Here is a 22,402-nt window from a genome sequence, read left to right on the forward strand (position 1 = left end):
CCATGTTGTGCCAGAGGCTTCAGACTAGTCTCTTAGCTCACACCTTGGGGCATCCTTTTTTGATTGGTTAGAGTTCACAGTGTCTTAAGTGATGACAGGCCCAACCATAAGCTTTCTGTTCAGCTGTCTGTCATGGCATCCAGAGGTGCTGCCTCCACCTCTGACCTAGCCCTCTAGCTGTTGACCTTGGCACTGTACTCCTGGAGGGCAGGGCCTGCCTTACTTTTTATACCAATTTCTCCTCCTCTTCTTCCCCCTCCTCCTCCTCTTCTCTTCCTCCTCTCTTCCTTTTCTTCCTCTCTTTCTCCTCCTTCTCCAATCTGAACTCAGTCCCTGCCCCCTAGAGCTTGGTTTGATAAGTGAACCTTGGCCTTATTTTGCTTAGAACCCAAGTCACCACAATCTTCCTATTCATTTTTTTTTTTTTTTTTAGTGAGGCAATTGGGGTTAAGTGACTTGCCCAGGGTCACACAGCTAGTAAGTGTTAAGTGTCTGAGGCCGGATTTGAACTCAGGTATTCCTGACTCCTAGGCCGGTGCTCTATCCACTGCACCACCTAGCTGCCCCCCCCCAAATTTTTTTTTTTTTTACAGGGCAATGGGGTTAAGTGACTTGCCCAGGGTCACACAGCTAGTAAGTGTCAAGTGTCTGAGGCCAGATTTGAACTCAGGAACTCCTGAATCCAGGGTCGGTGCTTTATCCACTGCGCCACCTAGCTGCCCCCTTCCTATTCATTTCTAAACAGCCACCAACCTGCTTTATTCTCTGTCTTTCTAATGCTGTATGTTGTCTTCCCTAAGTTCAGTGCGAGTTCCTTGCAGGCAAGGACTGCTTTTTTTTTTCTCGTTTTTGTATCATGTCTTTAGTACGGTGCCTGGCACGTAGTAAATGATAAATAAATAATCATTCATTCATTCATGTCAAATGCTTAGAAAGAAATCACAGGTGCTATTCTTTTTTAAATGTGATTGGTAGGAGGTAACATAGGCACTGGATTTGAAGTAAAGAACCTGGGACCAAATCCTAGCCCTGCTACTCACTACCTGTGTGACTTTGGGCAAGCCATTTAAACTTTCCCTTCCAGCTGTAACTTGATCCTGTGATTCTAGTCATTACTAATCCAGATTGCCCATTGTCACCTCATATATGAGAATCCTTGATAAAAATATGAGTATGGAAGGGTCAGGCTTTTACAAATTCCTTTCTACAGTAGAACACCATATTCACATTCACACAATTTATCACAAGGAACAGAGATGGCAAGATCCTGCTGCTTATTTTTTGCTGCTTATTTTTACAAGCATTTGACTCATACATAGAAAAATGCAATCTAAGAAGCTTTTCTCTAATAATATATGTCTAATACATGTTAATATTTTGTAAGATTCCTTGAGCTCAGTGGATAAAGCACCTGCCCTGGAGTCTGAAGGACCTGAGTTCAAATCCATACTCAGACACTAGCTGTGTGACTCTGGGCAAGTCACTTAATTCTGATGGCCTCAAAAAAAAAAAAAAAAGATTCCACAAAAGGTACAACCATATTCAAGGCATTAAACAGGAAGATTATTCCAACATTAAGTTGTTTAATACTGATATAGGACATATTCTGTGCAGAATCCAAATGAGAAAAGGGTTCTCTTTAAATGATAAGGACTTTTGAATATTCTGTTGTGCATGTTGTGCTAAAATTAAAGCCCAGATTACTACAGATGTTTACTGATCTATGCATGGCCATTCAAGAGAATAGCTGACTAGTCTCTACAGGAGAAAAACCAAACAGTTAAGAATGACTGCTGTCCAAAATATATTGACTTATATGAGCGGTCCTTCAAAATAGTACATCAGTATATATATCATGGATATTTCTGATAGTGAACTAAATACTGAAACTGAATACAAGAGGGTAGGAGAGGGTGTTTGCTAGCATTTAGAAAGTTATATAATACTTTCAGTGACCCTAAAGGGCTCTTAATTAGAAAACATCTCATTTTTTAAACACCAATATTCTCTCCTGGCATTCACCCCAAAGCAAAGGCCCATCTTTTTAATATAAATATTTAGTCAGTGAGTCCATAAACACAATTGTTTGTTGGTAAATGCTTAGCAACCATATCTCTGGGGGAAAAATGTGTTCACCGCACACTTTTAGGTTTACTCTACGTTAACCTTTTCCTTAAGTCTACACCAGACAATCAACAAAACAATAAATCAAGCCCTGATTTGTAACTTTTGCCAATTTCCAAGGTGTGAATGCTCACACTGAACATTTGTGAGTGCTCTTAGGAGTTGACTCTAGCATACTCTGCATATCCCTCAACTCCTGCCCGAGAGCTAAGCCATAGTGATAACTGAGCATACCTAGGCCCCATGTCTACACAGCCCTGGATCGCACACCACACTGTGCTTCACATACCATCTAATTACCCACCTTGGCCATCTTGCCCTATGCCTGCTGCTGCATGGGAGTGTACCACTTGTTCATCCCTTCACTCTCCATCCTTTGTCCTGGGTATAGGAATCAATCAGTAGTACCATTGCTTGAGGAAAGGGTTTGTCACTTAACTGCCCTAAGGATCCAATCCAGTCACCATGCCCGAGACTCTCCAGACCACAGCCCTGTTTCCCAGTCCTCCGCATCCTTCCCTATATACGTTATCTCCCCCAATTAGAATGTAAGCTCCTTGGAGATGAAGACAGTCTCCCTTTTAGTATATATGTTTACACTTCTTTTAGTACAGTGGCTGGCAGTGTCGAATAAATGATTATTTAATAAATTGTTAATTCCTTGACTATAATATATATGATGTATATATATAACATATATAAATAGCATATAATTATTAATAAATGGTTTTTCATTGATTTATTTGTAATAGATTTGGTGCTTATGATTTTCAAAATCAAACGCTTTGGCCTGGCATTGTATATGTTTTGGCATCTTACCTTCTATTCCCTTCTAAACTAGACTATTTACTAACCCTTGCGAATCCCTCACACAGTCTTGCCTACATTTCTTTGTTCATTTTATTATACCTTTAATACTGTTCTCATCTCCATCTCTGCCTACTGACATTATGACCCTCCTTTATAATTTAGTACAAATGTCATCCCCATCCAGAAATAGGAGAACATAAATATGTTTCTGATGTCAATGATTTTTGACATGTTAGGTTTTTTCTTTTCAAAAGAGATGGCTCTTTGGGAGGGGGCAAATGAAGATGATTTAAAAAATATATAGATATATGTGTATATATGTATTTATACACTTATATGTATATGTCTTTAAAATGTATTTCCATGAACATTCCCTAATTGTTTTACCCTTCTCAAATTCCCCTTGTTTGGAGGAAAGAATTTTATGTATATGCACTTTGCACATGGTAGTGATTTAGAAGAGATCAGGGTTATATTATTTGTAGATGAAAAGAGAGGAGAGAATTTATACTCTGAGATATGATTTGAGGCCTACCTTCCAAGTAATTCTGCCCAAAATGTCATGATCAATAATGTAAAATAATTGATAGATGTACCTGGTTAGAAAATAGTATGGTCAGAGGCAGCTAGGTGGTACAATGGATAAAGCACTAGCCCTGGATTCAGGAGGACCTGAGTTCAAATCCAGCCTCACTTACTAGCTATGTGACCCTGGGCAAGTCACTTAACCCTCATTGCCTCGAAAAAAGAAAGAAAGAAAGAAAGTAGTATGGTCACCATGTTTAATTTATCAATTTGGGGTTTTGGAGTTTCTTAGTGTAGCCTAAGTGTGACCACAGTTCCAGCCACTTGGGCAGCATAACCTGGAGGGTGGTGCCTGATGTGGCTTCTATTCTGTGAGAATCAGAGCACTACCAACCTGCTGAGAAAGATATTGCAGGCAAGCTCCGCCATGAGGAGAAAGCGTGGGGTGACCTCTGAAGGTTTCAAAGGTCAGATTGATGTCAGGAAGTGATGTCTGCCGCCTGTGGGTCATGTCAGTGAGAGCTACCAGCCAATTAGCTTGGAGCTGTGTGTGTGGACAGCCCTGTTTCCTGTTTCACAGGAGGCTTCTGGGAGAAGCTGGGGAGAAGCAAGGATTTTTCCATTTCCAGGCTTCAGCGTGGAGGCAAGAGAGGCAGAATAGGGAGAGCAGACAAATCTCATTCTTTATCCACGTGTTTCTTTTTACTAACCCATAATATACTTTAATAAATACTTAATGCCCAAAGATTGGTGCTATACATTTCTTTTTTTTTTTTTTTTTGCGGGGCAATGAGGGTTAAGTGACTTGCCCAGGGTCACACAGCTAGTAAGCGTCAAGTGTCTGAGGCCGGATTTGAACTCAGGTACACCTGAATCCAGGGCCGGTGCTTTATCCACTGTGCCACCTAGCTGCCCCAGTGCTATACATTTCTAATTTAAGGTGACTACTCATTAGATTTTAGACATCACAGCTAGAATTTTAGACCTTACAGTTCCCGTATCCCTCTCTCTGGCCTAGTTTATACATCTCCACCTGCCTTCATACTAGCAGGTCTGGGAATTTTTCCCAGAGATGGTAACCACTTGGTCATAGCCATGACCACATGACTGCTATTCAAATTCTCTTGAACATTAATAGGGATAACCCTGCTTTGAGGGGTGGGGGGGGGAGTACACTCCTACTACTTGCCAGTGTTGCTTCTGAATACTCCCTGATATGTCCCATTGATTGGTACAAAATCAATCACAATAATACCATTGACACTTAAATACTTCCTAATTTCCTAATTACCTAAACATTTCCTAAATAATAAGGCAAAAAGGGGAAGATAATAACATTTGGTCAATAGAAGGTTAGAACAGTAATATTCATTAACAGTCTATCCATTAACCATTGAACATAGTATTTGTTAGGGAGAATTGGTACACACATACAGAAATTTAGCAAGGAGGCAGGCACATGAGTAGGGAAAACCATGTGGCCAGGTCAACTTAGACAATGGATGGCAGGCTTTAATGTCCTTGGTCTCTTTAGAGAATAGTCAGAGTCATGTGTCACTTATTGGGTAAAAATCTCTTCTTTCCTATGTGCTCTCTTTCTGGTCCTCACATCTCATTAAAGTGGATAGAACCACTTCTGTGCTACTCTAGAGATGAAGGAGCGAAATTCTTTTAGCACATAGCCACTGTTGACAAGGTGCTGAGAAAATGTTACACTCTTTCCATGACAAGCTATTCCCTTAAACTAGAGAACTGTCAGACTCCTCCGATAAGATCTGGGTGCTTGAGGAGTTTCTCCTAAAGCTCTATAGAGTAATAAAGCCATACAGCCTTTCCCTCATCCAGCTCTTCAAGTAGCAGGGGATTTTGTTTTATCCAGTTAGCCCTTAGAGAAATCCAAGCCTCTTATCACAGCAGCGCAGATACCAGGCCTGTCTTTCCCCTGCTGTTTGTCCCCCTTGAGCCAGAGAAGGCAGTAGAAGGTCACACAAATGCCCCTGAGAGATTTCCTCTTTCTGGCTATAGATGTTGCTAGAGAACTCAGAGAATTCTCTCTAGTGGGATTCAGCCATTTTAAAGGCTTCCAGGTGCTGCAGAGATTATGATACTCTCGCATTTGACTCAATCCCTGTGAGCTTGCTCTATTTTTTCATCTGTTAGCAGCCTTTCCCATTTCCTCCTGTGCCTTCTGTCCCTGACTCCTGCATTCAGCTTTCTCTCTTCTTATCTTCATCTGGTCATTTTCTCCTCCCTCTAATGCCTTAAAACAGTGCTGCCTCATGAGCAGTGACCCATCTCCAGCTTGTGAGCTGAAGCACAAAAGACCAACCTTTCTTTCAAGTATGACGCCAGCAGTCCACATAGAATCTTCCTCTAGATTCCAGTCTTGCTTGGTTTGTAATTTCTCACTAGATAAAACATTTTAAGCACTGGAAACAGTCACAGTCACATGAGTTTATGTACTACAATGCCCTGAAGCCAGTACCGTCATCAAACAGGTCCTCTCAGTACATTTATTTAAGTGGTAGTTCTCCCTCTGGTCCCCCAAACAGTCTATCTTTCTCAGTGTTTTGATGAAGATGCAGTATCTCTTCTTAAGATGAATTTGTGGGGGCAGCTAGGTGGCACAGTGGATAAAAGCACCGGCCCTGGATTCAGGAGGACCTGCGTTCAAATCTGGCCTCAGACACTTGGCACTTACTAGCTGTGTGACCTTGGGCAAGTCACTTAACCCTCATCGCCCCACAAAAAAACAAAAACAAAAAGAAAAAAGATGAATTTGTTAGTTTTTCTTATGTAAACATTCTTTTTCTGCTCCCATGAGCAACCAAAGTATTCATATAGAGAAGGAGCAGTGCCTAAGATGAGTAAAATCCATAATGTGCTTGGGGCCCAATTTGGGAGATCATTTTAAGGTTGACCTTGAGTACTAAAGCAGAGTTTCCTGTATGCTTCAGAGTCTGATAAAAAAAAATAGTGAGGCATTCAAATGAAGTGAGAATACTACAAACCCTTATCCTGAGAGATTGTCTCCCATTACATTCTGCTGCCTTCACATCCTCTTTGTTTTCCCTGTGAGGAGTGGTCCCTGGGTGAGCAAGAATATGATTTGGCATTTCAGGTATCACTCACCTTCCAGGATGTGACTGTGGACTTTTCCCAGGAGGAATGGGACCGCTTGGAGCCTGCTCAGAAAGATATGTACAGGGATGTGATGCTGGAGAACTATGAGAATTTTGTCTTCCTTGGTAAGGATGGCTTTTCCATCATGAATCATTATCTCTGCCTTCCCATTTCCTAATAGCTGTGGGATGTCTGCAATGTTTCACTGAGCATTGACTTTATATGCAGGGATGTTCTCATGAATACATGTAATGTGGGGGTTCCTAAATCCACCGATGTACAACAGTAATAATCACAGCCAGCAATTACGTAGTGCTTTAAGGTTTGCAAAGCAATTTACAGATATCTCATTTGATCTTCACAATAACCCTGGGAGGTGGGTGCTCTTACTATCCTCATTATATAGATGAGAAAACCAAGGCAGAGAGAGATGTTAAGTGGTTTACCCAGGGTCACACAGCTAGTGAGTGTTGGAGGCAATGGAATCTATCTGTGCCTTGCCCATCTTATATTTGTGGAGTTGGGTCATTTTCTTCCTAAGTGTAAGACTCCATTTATCCTTGTTGACTTTGCACTTATTAGATTCAGCCCAGTGCTATAGCTTGTCAGCATTCTTTTAGATCCCAGCTGTCATCTAGGATATTAGCTGTTCCTTCCAACTTGGTGTCTTCTGTTGATTGAATGAACATTCCATATATACCTTAAATGAGTGTGCTTTCTTGGAGACCAGATCATCCCCATTACCTACCCCCCACTGATTCCTGGGAACACAATATAGAGCTCCTTTGTCCCATCTTCTGGGCCTTCTTAGCATGCCCCTCTGCTCCCTAAAGGGAGAAGGTAAGACTGAATTTTGTGATGTCTCTTTTCTAAGCACTTTAACATTTACCTATCCCTCTGAGCAGGGCTTCCAGTTTCCAAACCTGATGTAATCTCCCATCTGGAAAGAAGAGAAACACCGTGGATGACAGAGAGTGAAGTCCTGATAAGCACTTATCTAGGTGAGTGAAAGCCAAACATGTGGAATCATTTAAAGGAACAATTTAAGGGTGTTAGGATATTTTCCCTAAAGTCTCCCTGGCCTCTGGAGAAGAGGTGTGGCTGGCCAGCCCGAGTTCTCTCCTGTAACCTCCTCTTTGACTCTGGTCAATCAGCTGCTCTCTCACTCTGCCCATATCCTCCAGTCTCAAAGAGAGATGTCTGTCTTCTTTCTAATGGTAACACCTCCACCTACACACCTTTCCTTTACTGCCTCCTGCCATGATTGTTTTCTCCTTTCATCTCCAAAGTTTCCTTTCCCTCTGCTTTCAGATATAACTGTATTCAACCTCTATTTAAAACCGACACAAAACAAATCCCTTCCTTGGTCTTGTTGTATCTTGTTTTTACTTTACATTTTTCCTCATTTCTTTCAAGCCCCAAACCCCCGTCTGTACTCTTTCCGATTCCTTTGGTCTCTTTCGCTTGTGAATTGCTAAAATCTGCCTTCTCTCCAGCTGTTCCAGAGACCAGGATCTTTAAGGCTGCTGTGGAGTTCCATGATGCTAGTGCTAGTTTGTGTACATAGAGAGAACTTTCTAGCTTACACTATGCTCTTCCACCTTGTAAGGTGAATCACGCATCAACATTTCCATTTTACAGCAGACGAGGCCAAGGCTCAGGGGCTTTTGTCTTGTCCGTGGTCACCTGGCTGCTAGAATCATACTGAGGCTTCAGATGGAAGCTCTCTCGAGTCCATGGCTTTTCCTGCTTCTCCTCTTCTGTCTTCCAAAGGCTTTCTCTCCCACCTTCATCTGGTCCCCCCTCTGCAGCATTTCACTTTGTGACCCTTCTTGGGGAAGCCTCAGATGGGATTCTCAGTCTGGCTTAGGTCAGACTTGATGGCTGCTGATGGCCCTGGGAGGCTCTGGGATTCTGTGAGAGCCTCGCTGGACTCTGCCTCGGTCAGGCCACAACTGGAATATTGAGCTCAGTTCTGGACACCTCATTTTAGGAAAGCCATTGACAAGGTGGAGCATAGTCAGAGGAAGGAAACCAGGAAATCAGACATGGAAGGATAGGAGACCATGCTCGTCTCAATGTATTGCAGCCCTTTAGAGGTCTTCATAGAAGGGGCAGATAGGCCAGTAATTCTGAAAACATTAGCCTTTTATAATGAGTGCGTCGTAGTGTGCACAAGAGAAATCATAAGGCCTACCTGGAAATATCCGGGGTATTGGGTGGGGGTTGGGCTAGAAAGAGGCAAGTGAAGAGGAGTTCAGAGCAAAGATCTGGATTAGGGTGAAGAGAGACAAGGCAGAAAGGAGATTTATCTTAGTTGCGATCTCTTGCCACAGAAAGATGCTGTCTTGTCTCACAGAGCATAGATGTGTCATTGTGCCCTGGTGAAGGTGATCTTAAGGCCACAGTAGCAGGAGGAATGGCGTTGATAATGCTGTGACCCAGCGTGCCTAGATTGTCTTATGCTCTATTCCTTGTTCATTGTGGGGAGATCTAGAATCTATCCCTAATTTTATTCTTGGCGTTTAGCAGTCATCATTCCTCAGGCCCCCCACCATTGTCACATTCCTAGGCACAATTCTTTTTTTTCAATCTTAATAGTATTTTTTCCAGTTAGGTGTAAAGATATTTTTCAACATTTGTTTTCATAAGATTTTTAGTTCCAAATTATTCTCCCTCCCCACCCTTCTCTCCCTGTTCCCCAAGACAGAAAGAGATCTAATATAGGTTATATATGTCCTGGTCAAAATTCTCCTGCCACTTGCCCTTTCCCAGAAATGTGCCTTAGGGGAATTGCCCAACCTTGTATTACCTCTGTTGTAGAAGAGGTCAGATATATAACTGGCAGCAGCATCTGACTCTTTCAGCACCTGGCTTTGGGACAGAGGGCAGAGTGGCCACACCTAGGCTGCCAGGATGAATCGGATCATTGAAGCAGTATGCATGGAAGACATTTACTAGCATTGTAAGACAAAGAAAGCTTGACTACTAATTGCCAGCAGATTGGAAGTTTTCCTTCTCAATGAAGGTTTTTAGGCAAGATTAAAAGTTCACTTGCTGGGGATGTTGTGAAGGTGATTCATGGGCTAGATGGTCTCACTGAGATCCTGCATTCCTTGTTGCCTTCTCTGTCCATACTAAACTGCTTCACCTTCAGACATCTTAATGATCTGTCCTTTAACTACTTAGCTACACGTACTTCCCAAGATTCCTTGCCATGTACTCATCTTCTGTGTCCATAGAAACAGAGATGATTGAGTGTTGTCGGTGTCCAGCTTGACCAGCCCCCTCTTCTTTCCATTAAGGAAATGGAATCCAGGGAGATTCAATGACTTGCCCATAGTCACTCAGGCAGTAAGTGGCAGAGCCAGGATTCAAACCCAGGTCCTCTGACTCTCTCCACTGTACCATAATTCCTCCTTATTGGGGATTCATCTCTGTAGATGTGGAAGTTAAACTTGAGGGAGTAAATGAAAGTGTCCAGAGATAGTGTATTAGTAGAAAAGAAGAGTCAATGACCAGACCTTTAAAAAGACCCACAAGGAGGTCAGCTAGGTGGCGCAGTGGATAGAGCACCAGCCCTGAATTCAGGAGAACTTGAGTTCAAATCTGGCCTCAGACCCTTGACACTTACCAGCTGTGTGACCCTGGGCAAGTCACTTAACCCCAATTGCCTCACCAAAAAAAAAAAAAAAAAAAGACCCACAAGGGATCAGAAAAAAGGATGAGCCCACAAGGAAACGAAGCAGGAAAAGGTGGTGTATGTGAAGCCATGGGAGGAGAGAGTGTCCAGGAGGAGGGAGAGCAGCCAACAGTGACCAAAACTGTGTTGAGGCCTTGAGAAATAAGACTTGAGAAAAGACCCAGAGATAGGGATTTAGGAGTCATTTGTATTCCAGAATTATGGCAGAAGCTCACTTGTAAGGGATTGGGGCAAAAGTAGGTATTGAAGAAGTGAGACATCAGACCTATACACATTTTAGAAATTTAGCAGTGAAAGAGAGGAGCAAGGTAGTGAGCAATGTGGGCCAGAAAAATCAAGAGAAGGTGTTAGTGTTTGGTTTTTTTAATTTTAAGACTCAAGAGGGACAGCTAGGTGGCGCAGTGGATAAAGCACTAGCCCTGGAGTCAGGAGGATCTGAGTTCAAATCTGGCCTCAGACACTTGACACTGACTAGCTGTGTGACCCTGGGCAAGTCACTTAACCCCAATTGCCTCACCAAACAAAACAAAAAAAAGAAGACTCAAGAGACCTGAGTGTATTTTCAGGCCAATGAATGAAAGAAGCACTGGTAAGATGAGAAATTGAAATTCCTAAGGAGAAAATATGTAATTGAAAACTTTTGGAAGAAGTGGGCAGGGAGTGAAATTAAGTTATATACACATGTATATGTGTATATACATGTATATGTATATATAACTTAATATGCATGCAGAATCACATTAATGACTAGTAAGAATGTTGTTTTCTTTTACTAGACTTTTAGCTCCTTAAAGTGGGGCACTATTTCTAGGCTGCAGTATCCCAAGCTTAAGAAGTCCCAGGTGGTATGATTTAAGGAGAATCAGGTTCTTCACTCCCCGGCCTGTTCCCTGGTCCGTACATGATCCCAGACCAACTTGCTAATCAACCAGCTTTGTGTGTTGTGGTTGTTAGCTCCGCGAGCCTGTGCCGCCCCGAGAGCCTGTGCCCCTCCCTGGCCACCTGGGCCACTGCTACTCGAGCCTACCTCCTGGTTCTCAGCAGGGGTATAAAATCCAAGTTCTGTCTTAGCACCAGCATAGACCCCTGTAGTCTCCCCCCTGCCCAGGGCTCAGCCCACTCACCAGACTGTGAGCTTACTTCCAGACAACACTGGTGCTTCAGCTGATTCAGAGGCTCTGGGGGTCTCCTTCTCTAGTGAGGCCTTTCTGGGACTGGATCTGTGTCAGGGTGACTGTGGGGTTGGGCCCAACTCCTGTATCAGCTCAGCAGCTGCCTCCTTCTGACCTTCCAAGCCGTTCTTGGCTAGAAGATGATTTCAGCACATTCTCCTGTGGGTTTTGCTGCTCTGGGCATTTTCCTATGGCCTTATTTGGATGTTTTTTGGAGTGATCGTGTCATGAGTTTGGGAGCTCACTGCCTTTCCTCTGCCATCTTCAAGAATATCATTTCTGTGATTAGCAAAAAGAGCAAGGATGATGATGTTGAGAAAATTTGGGGAATAGAATGGGGGCTAGTGTCAGATGGTTTCATTCTTCTCAGTGAAGTAGGAGCCTAGGTCATCTGCAGTAAGTATGGTGGTTGGGGAGCCTAGGGTGGTTTGAAGAAGACATGGAATAGTCTTTGCAGAATTAGATGTAGAAAAGTGGAATAGGGTTGTTGTGCAGAACATAAGAACTGTAGTGGGATTGTTGAGTGGGAGCAGAGCGGGAGCTAAGGTTATATACCCTGAATTGGGGTGTTTAGTTTACTCAATTTTATTGTTTTTCCAATGATATTCTATATCAACCCTAGAGTTGGCGCACACAAATCAAATAGTAGGAAGTTAGCTAGAATTAGATATAATATGAGTCTCTACCTGGGGTGCCCTTTAATGTGATCACCTACATAATGTGGCGCTATATAATCCCTCTCATGGGCCATGTCAACAGCCATTCATTCTTCTGGGTGGGCTCACTCACTCCAACTTGTCCTTATCCTGGTAGGTAAAGATTCCCACAGATAGACCCCTGTTACATGTTTAGCCTCAAGCTCTCCCAAAGACCTATGAGTAACTCTTTTGAGGGGAAATATACTTCCCTTAATCACCAGCCTAGCTCTTGAGCCTCCACTGAATTCGTTCTCTAGCTATACAACCATCACTCACAATGATACTTTTAGATATTAAATCTGGCCATTCATTTAACAAAAAGACAAAAGAAAATGTAATTTGCATCATAGCTACTAATAAAACCAATGCACATATGAAAACAGTCACAATACACATAAATCTGGATCACATTCTTCCACTAATCTTTAGTAAAGGGCAAGTATACCCTTATAAAACTTAGCAGGTAACTTAAAACTCTGGACTATATATAAGCTTTGATATTTCCGGTCCATTTAGGGATGTTTGCATCCCAGGAAATTTGCTTCTCACCTCACTGCTTGACTGTTGGTCCTTACCATTCTTCAGCTGGGAAGATCCACTCTTCTCTACTCGAACATAGCTTTTCCACACTCTTTCAATTTATATTTACTATTAACAGGGTGCTTAGAGAATGTTACTTTTTGTAAAAAGCATTTATTTATTTTGATCTGCATTTTAAATCAGTCTCTCCTACTACTCTATTGAACATTTTTTTAAAACCCCAAACAAAACCCCCATTGTAACTACACAGTACAGCAAAACCAATTCCAATATTGGCTATACCCCCAAATCTATATATTTATCTTCATTTAAAATTCATCGCTTCTCTGGCAGGAGGTGAGTGGCGTGTTTCATTTTAAATTTTCTGGATTCGTATTTATTCATTGCATTGATCAGAATTCTAAAGTCTTTCAAAGTTTTTCTCAGTATTACTGTAAATTTTTCATTGTTCTAGTTCTGCTCACTTTGCTCTGCATGATTTTATAGAGGTCTTCCCATTGAATAATAGTTTTCTTTAAGCCAGAGAACCACAAAGATCATGAAACTAACTATCTCTGAGATACACAGACCAGCCCAATTATTCATCCACCTGGATGCTGCCTTGTCAGAGAGCGCTTGTGGTAACAGAGCACAAGGTGGTTCTTTGGAGCTAAATATATAAACCTAGCTAGCTCACCAGAATACCAGAGCAGATACAAAAAACCTTTCTGCTTTCCTTTTTCAAGCTATAGATGGCATAAAAGATCAGCAGCCTCCCACCCCCATCACTTCTTCTTAGGCTCCTATGCCAGGTTCTTTTCAGGTTCCCATACCCTATTCTTAAATATTTTGGTGGCTAAAATGAGAACCTCCTGATTTTCAGTGACTCACCTTCCTTTTAAAAACTCAGAAACTCCCCAAATTCTCCCTATAAGATCTATAGTTCATTTTGAATCACACCTCACTGTTGAAATGTTTGTATGCCTTTAAAAAAAAAGATTTATCATCTATGTCATAAAACGTGTATTTATGTGAGCTGAGATACTATTATCCCTTGCAACTATAACTTCTCCATTGTGGTGCATTATCTCTTTGGTTTCATTATCTCTATTATACTTGAAGCAGTGTTTCTTTACATTCATATGTCTCTAGTTTCCAATGAATAAAAGATCTTTGTCTGCCTCTTTATAACATCAAAATTTTCCCAGACAAGTGAGGTATCAGTCTATGTTGTTCATAAGGGTATTTGTGCTTATAAATCATCTTTTTCAAAGTAGGTTCTTGAATTTTGATGGAGATTTTCTTCAAGCTTTTTTTATTTCTCCGAATTAATGTTTCCTCTTCCTGAATATTGACACATTTTTCCAAGAATTCCCATTATTGGTACTCTGATGAAATCTATAAAATTTTCCCATGTAATTAATGATTGTAATTCATTAAGTTCTGGATGGCTAGGTGCTTTTTTACTCTCTCCTTCCCTTTGCTGTCCTTCACTTCCCTCAATGTTCTACTTTTTCCAGACTAATATTCATTCACTTTGAATAAGAAAGCAAAAGTCTAGAACTTAGTATAAATAAATTTTCTTTCTCCCAACACAGGCAATGGTGAATATTAAAACTTTTCTATTCCTTGCAGATTCCCTTATTCAGAAGACAAGATATGAAATCGAGGAATCAATTCCAAAGCAGTATATTTCTATTGGAGACTCATCCAATGAGAGACTCACAAAGGAGGGTCCCTGGAATTCCATTTTGGGAGAAGCTTGGGATCATGATGTCAGGTTAGAGAGACAGAAGGGAAACCAAGAGAGACAGCCAAGGCAGGTACCAGTAACTCACCACTATAATGTATTTGGGAGAAAGCTCATTCTAGGGTCTTTCCTCATTCCACAACTGAGTTTTCCTAGAGGAGAAAGTCTCCATAAATATGATACACTTGGAGAGAGTTTCAAACAATTTTCAGACCTAATTAAATATAATAGGATTGAATTAGGGAAGAAACTTTGTAAATATAGTAAGTATAGGAAACCCTTCAATTATCAGTCAAACCTTATTCATTACTATAGAACACATACTAGAGGAAAACCTCTTAAATGTAGTGAATGTGGCAGAACTTTCAGTAGCATCTTAAACCTCACCTTACATCAGAGAAGTCATGCTGGAGGAAAACTTTTTATATGTGATGAATGTGGGAAAGCCTTCAGCCAGAAAGAAAACCTTGATACACATAAGATGTTTCATACTGAAGACAAACTTTTTCCATGTAATGCATGTGAGAAAGCCTTCAGTAACAATTCACGCCTTATTGTGCATCAAAGAATTCATACTGGAGAGAAACCCTACATATGTAATGAATGTGGGAAAGCCTTCAGCCAGAAGGGAAACCTTAAAACACATAAGAGAATTCATACAGGTGAGAAGCCTTTTGAATGTAATGAATGTGGGAAAGTCTTCAGCAGTAACAGACACCTAACTCGACATCAACGAATTCATTCTCAAGAGAAACCATTTGTATTGAATACATTTGGTAAAGCCTTTAGCAACACCTCTTACCTTAGTAAACGTAGGGTAGTTAATAATAATAATAATAATAATACTGGAGAGAAACCTTTTAAATGTTATGAATGTGGAAAAGGCTTTAGGTACAGTTCTTCTCTTATGCAACATCAGAGAATTCATACTGGTGAGAAGCCCTTTATATGTAATGAATGTGGAAAAGCTTTCAACCAGAAGGGAATCCTTAATACACATAAAATAACTCATACTGGAGAGAAGCGCTTTCAATGTAATGCATGTGGGAGAGCCTTCAGACACCGTTCATCCCTTATGCGACATCAGAGAATTCATACTGGAGAGAAACCCTATAAATGTAATCTATGTGATAAAGCCTTTAGTCAGAAGGGAGGCCTTAATGCACATAAGATTGCTCATACTGGAGAGAAACATTTTGAATGTAGTGAATGTGGAAAAGGCTTCCGATACTGCTCATTCCTTGTGCAACATCAGAGAATTCATACTGGTGAGAAGCCCTATATATGCAGTGATTGTGGGAAAGCCTTTGGCCGGAAGGGAAGCCTTAACACCCATAAGAGAATTCATACAGGTGAAACTCCTTTTGGATGTAATGAATGTGAGAAAGCTTTCACCAATAACCAGAGCTTAGCTCGACATCAAATATTCTCTCATATTCGAGAGAAACCCTTTCATTGTAATGAATGTCAGAAATCTTTCAGCCAGAGAGGAGATCTTAATAAACATAAGAGAATTCATACTGGAGAGAAACCTTTTCAGTGTGAGGAGTGTGGGAAAGCTTTTACCCGTAGTGAAAACCTCAAAGGGCATAAGAAAATTCATACTGAAGAGAAGCCGTTTCAGTGTGATGAATGTGAGAAAGCTTTCAAATGGAGTGGAAACCTTAAAGAACACAAAAAAACTCATGCTGGGATGAAGCTCTTTGAATGGAATGAAGGAGGAAGTGTTTATAGTCCAAACTTTGTTGCATATGATAAGATTCATAATAGAGAGACCCCCTTTGAATATAAATAGATATGAGAAAACTTTCAGAAACAGCTCATTGCTGAAAAGAAGTTGAGAATTTCTACTATAGATCATTTCAATATAAGGAAATTGGGAAAGCCTTCAGCAAGAAAAAAAAAACAACCTTATTGCACATCAGAGAATTCATACTGGAGAGAAAAGTTTTCGTGATTAAAAATTGTGAGAAAATTTTCAATTTGAGTAGAAAACTTAAGGATATAAGTGGATTCATTCATCATTATAACCAGGATTCAAGACTTCAACAGTGTGGGAACTCCCATCGACCAATGTAGATCACAGCCTATCCATAACATTGTCTTAGAGAGTTTCCTGACACTCAGAAATGTTAAGTGACTTGCCCCAATAGCATCAGGCTAGGGCTCCTTGACTCTTCAGTTTTATGTTCTGTCCAGTAATACCAACTAATAACCTCTCAAAGATATTCATACTGGAGAAAAACTCTTTGAATGTAATAAATTTCATAAGGTCCTTAGCAATAGTGCAACCTGTATTAGTCATCAAAGAATTCATACCGAAGAGAAGCCCTTTCAGTGACATAAATAAATGTAGGAATGCTTTCACCTAGAGTAGAAACCTGAAGCACCAGAAGTTGATTCATGCTGGAGAGATTCTTTGAATGTGATGAATGTTGTACATCTTTCAGGCTGATATAAAAGCTTTGATATACATATAAGAAAATTCATACTGGCTAGAAATCTTTTGATTATAATGTTTTTGGGAAAGCTTTCAATCTAGAAAACCTTGTAGAACATTGGATAATTCATACCGGTGAGGATGTTCATAAATATAATAAATGTGGAAATCTCCTCAGAATGAGCTCATCCCTTGCGAAGCAGAATGACCCTGGTAAAAATCTTTGGAGTCCATTCTTCATCAGAATTCTCATACTGGAGATTAACCATGCATATAAATGAAGGAATGCTTCATAAAGTTTTATCATCTATTAAATATTGGAGAGTCAAGATGTCAAGTTTTGTCATCAATTAAATTGTTTATTGCTTTGAGAGGAAAAAAGAGACCCATCCTCCTTTATGTCCCTCTTTTTTGTTAGCTACCAATCAGGTGGCAGTTCAGTTGCAAAAGTGCAAACTTTGAAGTACTGCCTATAAAATACATGTCTTTGATGTTTTTGAAAGTAGTTTTAGTAAATATAACAAAATATTAATTAGCAAAATAGTTAAATTTTTTCTAACTTCTTAGAACCAAGGAATAAAAGATGGTATATAAATGTCCTAGGATGATTCCCCCACCTCCAGGGGATGTTTAATATGGGAACTACCTCTTTGGAAGTTTTTATGAAATGTAAACTAATTGGGGCAGCTAGGTGGCGCAATGGATAAAGCATCGGCCCTGGATTCAGGAGGACCTGAGTTCAAATTTGGCTTCAGACACTTGATACTTACCAGCTGTGTGACCCTGGGCAAGTCACTGAACCCCCATTGCGCCCCCCCACCCCAAAAGGAGTGAAATGTAAACTAATTACCCTTATACCCTTGGGCTTATCTGGATCAGATTTATACACACTGTACTTCCCAGTCTGGAGTAGCATTATAAAAAGGAAGGGACTTTAAAAATTACCTGGTTCAACTGTTATTTTGGAACTTAAGGATGCAAAGTAGAGAAAATAACAAATGGACTTTAAGAAAAAATTTGCTTCCTGATCCAAGGGGAAAATGTAGCAACTCAAAGAACTCCAGATCACTCAAGGAGTTCTGGATTTGATCTTAGTATCCATCTTAGTTCATTGATTCTGGTTCTTGAATGAAGCCATGGAAATCCTGGCTTATTGTTTCCTCAACAATTTTAAAATCAGCATCTCGAGGAAATCTACACCTTATCAGGATCCTAAAGGGCAGTACAGTAGGCATCCTAATGGTGACTCAGTCCACGGTCAAACAGTAAGACTCATGTTGTACAAGAAAGGTAACATGGTTTAGTAAATGGAGTGCTGGATTTGGAGTAAAGAAGACCCAGGTTTGGATCCTACCTTAGATACTAGCTGTATCTGTATCTCAGATACATAGCCAATCACTTTACCTCTCTGGGCCTCAGTTTTCTCATCTTTAAAATGGGGTAGTTGATCAAAACTTTCTTTTAAAACTCAGTGTTAACAAGTATGTTTACATGTACTTGGGGGAGGGGAAACAAAACATTATTTATTTTTTAATGGGGTAGTTGGACCTTTAAGGTCCTTTCCAACTCTTAAATCTATGATCCTATGGTAAGTCTACTGGGGCTGGGAATTGGATTAGGCTGGATTGGATTGGATTGAGATTGACTGGGAATTGACCCTTGGTAGGGAATGGTGTTAAAGGACTCAATTACCCCCTTCCTTCTCAAAGGTTCAAAATTTTTGCTCTGCAACTGTGGCCCAGAAGAGTATGTGTGGAATTCCTCAGCCTCATTTTTAGTTCCAGGATAAGATTATCTGCCCTTCCTACAGGATATCTTGAGCGTTACAGCTTCTACCAGTGGAAAAGGTGATCCCATAGTTTGATAGGAGAAGGTCAAAGTCTTACCTTAAATTTTGAGACTGAAAGTTTTGGACCAACAAAAACTGCCTCCTGCTTCATTGGGAACAAAGGCCACCCTAACTGGTCAAGGTCCCTCCAAAATCTAAAAGGTTCTGTAAATGGGGTGGAGACCTGCAGCTAGGAAAGTTTCTATAAAAATAGCAAGAGTGAGAGATTTACATATCAGCATGACTCCTACCCACCTCCCCATTACAGAAATGCCTCAAAAAGCAATTTAGTTACCAGAAGAAGAGTGAAAAAGAAACTTTCCCACAAGGTAAAAGGCTTCTAAAATGACATCAGAAGATTGATGGACCCACTTCCCCTGGATGTACGCAGTCCCTCTTGCTCTCAGGGTGATCATTTCATTAAGCCTGAATTTCCAGTGTTGGGTATGGTGGCATTTACCCTGTTCTCAGTAAGGTCTCTTAGAACTCATCCAGCCTCAATGACAGAGAAATTGGGTTACTCTAGGTGGTGGAGAGACTGAGAAATACAAAGCCAAGCAGAGGGGAAGGGGCTTGTGTGGTGAGTAAAAAGGGGTGTATAAGCTCAACTGTAGTCATCTCTCTATGGAGTTTCTTCAAGACATATCCACCTGGATTCTAAACCCTAGCACTTAAGTTGGTTATTAAAGTTGCTCAATTTGGTTATGAAGATAGACAAAAGCAAGGGGCACTGTGTGGAGGAAGGAATCAAACAAAGAAATGGGTCCTGATTAAAAATATGTTTGGAACCATTGAAAAGGGATGGTGAGCAGGAAGGCTAGGTGAGAAAGGTTGGGTATAAGGCCAGCCTCCAGGCAGATAAACATTCAATGCATTGAAACAAATAAGGGAAAGGGGGCAAACAATCTAGAAAATAATAGGATCACATATATAAATATATAATGAAAGATTGACACTCAAATAATTTCATCAAGAGAAAACTGAGGCGGGCAGTGGGGGGGGGGCTAAGTGGCACAGTGGATAAAGCACCAATCCTGGATTCAGGAGGACCTGAGTTCAAAAGCGTCTGGCCTCAGACACTTGACACTTACTAGATGTGTGACCCTGGGCAAGTCACTTAACCCCCATTGCCCCCCCCCAACAAAAAGCCAAAAACAACAACAAAAGAAAACTGAGGAAGGTGAATAAACACAGATAACAGAAAGTAAGCAACAAAATCAATGTTCAGTGGCTTCTAAGGAAAGATAAGGCTGTTTTAAAATTTCATCTTAGTTGAGGGTTAAGGAGAAAACAAATCTTGAAGCACAAGGATCTAAGAGGCTAATGAACAAAGGGATTAAGGAATTAGGAAGAGTAAAGGAGGAAAAAATTATATTGTTTGGACTAAAACCCACTTTCCTTCATAAATAAATCAGAGGAGAGCAGTTTAGGTTTAATGATGAAGTTAGAAACCAATCTAAAGATTTAAGAAGAGAGTGAGATATCCTATGAAAAGGAATATATAGGGGCAGCTAGATGGCGCAGTGGATAGAGCACTGGCTCTGGAGTCAGGAGTACCTGAGTTCAAATCCGACCTCAGACACTTAACACTTACTAGCTGTGTGACCCTGGGCAAGTCACTTAACCCCAATTGCCTCACTAAAAAAACAAAAGGAATATAGAACAACTTCTACCATACCACAAAGCTGCCTTCATAAAGCAACATTTCTGGGCATCAGACTTTGCAAAGCAATGCTTTGCAGAAAAACAAAATAGATGAAAAAAGAAATGGAGCACAGAGTGGCCAAAATCTACACTAGCTCTAATAGATGAATTGGACTAAAGTGGGAGCACGGTTTTTGTTTTTCAGAAGCCTTATCTCTTATGAGAGTTGATTATAGAGCCCATACATGAAAGATTCCCTTTCAGAAGAGCCTAGAATAAATAATCATAGAGTAAGACTATACAAATGTCTTAGCATCGCATGCTCTTTTTATAAAAATTGAGTATGGGTTAGGACATGAAGAAATCATAAATAAATGGGAAAAAGCAAATATTAAACAGATCCCTTATTAGATTATACTAATAAAAAAAACTGGTATGAAGAACACATGAAATAAATATATACTTAAATATAGACTAAATAATGGTATCCTGAATAATGATTGTGTCAAGAAACAAATCACAGAAAATATATATTTAAGAGAATGAGAAGTACTTGGAAGATTACTGAGTGGGAGTTAACCAAAGATGTAGCTCTCTCATCCCACCTCAAATAACCAGAAAGTGCTCCCAAATGCCGCAAAATGCAATGACAGAAGAAAATGAAAAAATAAGCCACAAGGCAATCCTTTAAAAAAAAATAATAATGATTGGGGGCAGCTAGGTGGCACAGTGGATAAAGCACCAAGCCTGGATTCAGGAGGACCTGAGTTCAAATCCCGCCTCAGACACTTGACACTTACTTGACCCTGGGCAAGTCACCTAGCCCTCATTGCCTCACCAAAATAATAATAATGATGATTGAAGATAAATGGGCCAGCTCATCCACTCTCATGAGCATTATCTTCTACATATAGTCCACAATCACATTGGTCCTTGGTGCCTCATGTAGGCTGTAACTTTAGGCATCAATTTGTTTTAAATTAAAATTTTTTGGGGGGTGGGGCAGGGCAATGAGGGTTAAGTGACTTGCCCAGGGTTACACAGCTACTAAATGTCAAGTGTCTGAGACCAGATTTGAACTCAGGTCCTCCTAAATCCAGGACCAGTGCTTTATCCACTGTGCCACCTAGCTGCCTTGGCATCAATTTTTATAGTTAACTCTTTTTCAGTGTTACAGGGAAGACCCTGCTCCCTAATTGGTTTAAGATTTGTGAATCAAGCCCCAAAGCCTGAAAAGAAAGGAAGAGTATGATGGTGGAAGACTTGGGGAAATAGGGGCCCAGAAAGAGGGTATTGGTTACAACAATTTAATATTATACAAGGACAGCCAAGAAAAATAAGATGAATTGCAAAAAAAAATACATCATCATCGTTCAGTTCCTCAGCAAAAAGGGAATCCTTGGTCATCATTATGATGTTAACCAACAGGTGGAAGGGAGTAAGACAAGGGTATTGCAACAAACTACCATGGGGTAGGGGGAAGGAGTAAACATTTAGAGAATACAACTTCTCTAACAGCAGACATGTGTTTCAGTACTCTAACTCCCATGGGGGTGGGGTATGAGGGAATGGTTAGAACCTCAGGAGGAGCATGTCTGAGCAAAGGTGTAAAGTCTCAAAAGGAGGATAGCATGGTATAAAGAGGACTAGGCAATGGTTGGAAAAGAACAGGATCTAGCAGCCTAGATACAGGTCATAGATTATTTCCCATTGAATTCAGTGTTTTATCAAGAATTAGCATGTCTAGGAATTAGTTATAATTTCATCCCAGAACAGATAGAAACAAGAACAGCATTTGAATGAAAGCCACATTTCCCAATGGAGCAAGGTGAAATGGATGGAGAATAATAACCATCATCTGTAGCAAATATTATGGGAATCTTCCACAATCACTTGTAGGTCATCAGCCTGCTAATTGACTCAGCATTCACTTCTACACCAGCTCACCCAAGGGATATTCATTGTGGGTAGAGGGGCAAGTTCAGAGGTAGAACCTATTGGCCTTAGAATGGGCAAGTGGAGTGGTCTAGACAAGCAGACTGAGAATCATCTCCATAGAGACCATT

At 40.6% G+C, this 22,402-nt stretch overlaps 1 protein-coding gene across 9 annotated transcripts in view; it reads left to right on the plus strand.

Moving 5' to 3' along the window:
* Positions 1-17,620, plus strand: part of LOC122741056 (zinc finger protein 260-like) — a 32,641-nt gene extending 15,021 nt beyond the window's left edge. For 7 of the 9 annotated variants that reach the window (XM_043984110.1, XM_043984113.1, XM_043984114.1 and 4 more), the window contains 3 exons: positions 6,581-6,707; positions 7,488-7,583; positions 14,310-17,617. In XM_043984110.1, coding sequence (XP_043840045.1) covers positions 6,581-6,707; positions 7,488-7,583; positions 14,310-16,219 — 2,133 coding nt within the window. In that variant the 3' untranslated portion in view covers positions 16,220-17,617. Of the gene's footprint in view, positions 1-6,580; positions 6,708-7,487; positions 7,584-14,309 lie in introns of all 9 variants that reach the window. The other 2 variants (XM_043984108.1, XM_043984109.1) reach the window with 2 other exon arrangements.
* The last annotated feature ends 4,782 nt before the right edge of the window (positions 17,621-22,402 follow it).

This window comes from Dromiciops gliroides, chromosome 2, assembly GCF_019393635.1.
Source record: "Dromiciops gliroides isolate mDroGli1 chromosome 2, mDroGli1.pri, whole genome shotgun sequence".
Taxonomy (NCBI): Eukaryota; Metazoa; Chordata; class Mammalia; order Microbiotheria; family Microbiotheriidae; genus Dromiciops; species Dromiciops gliroides.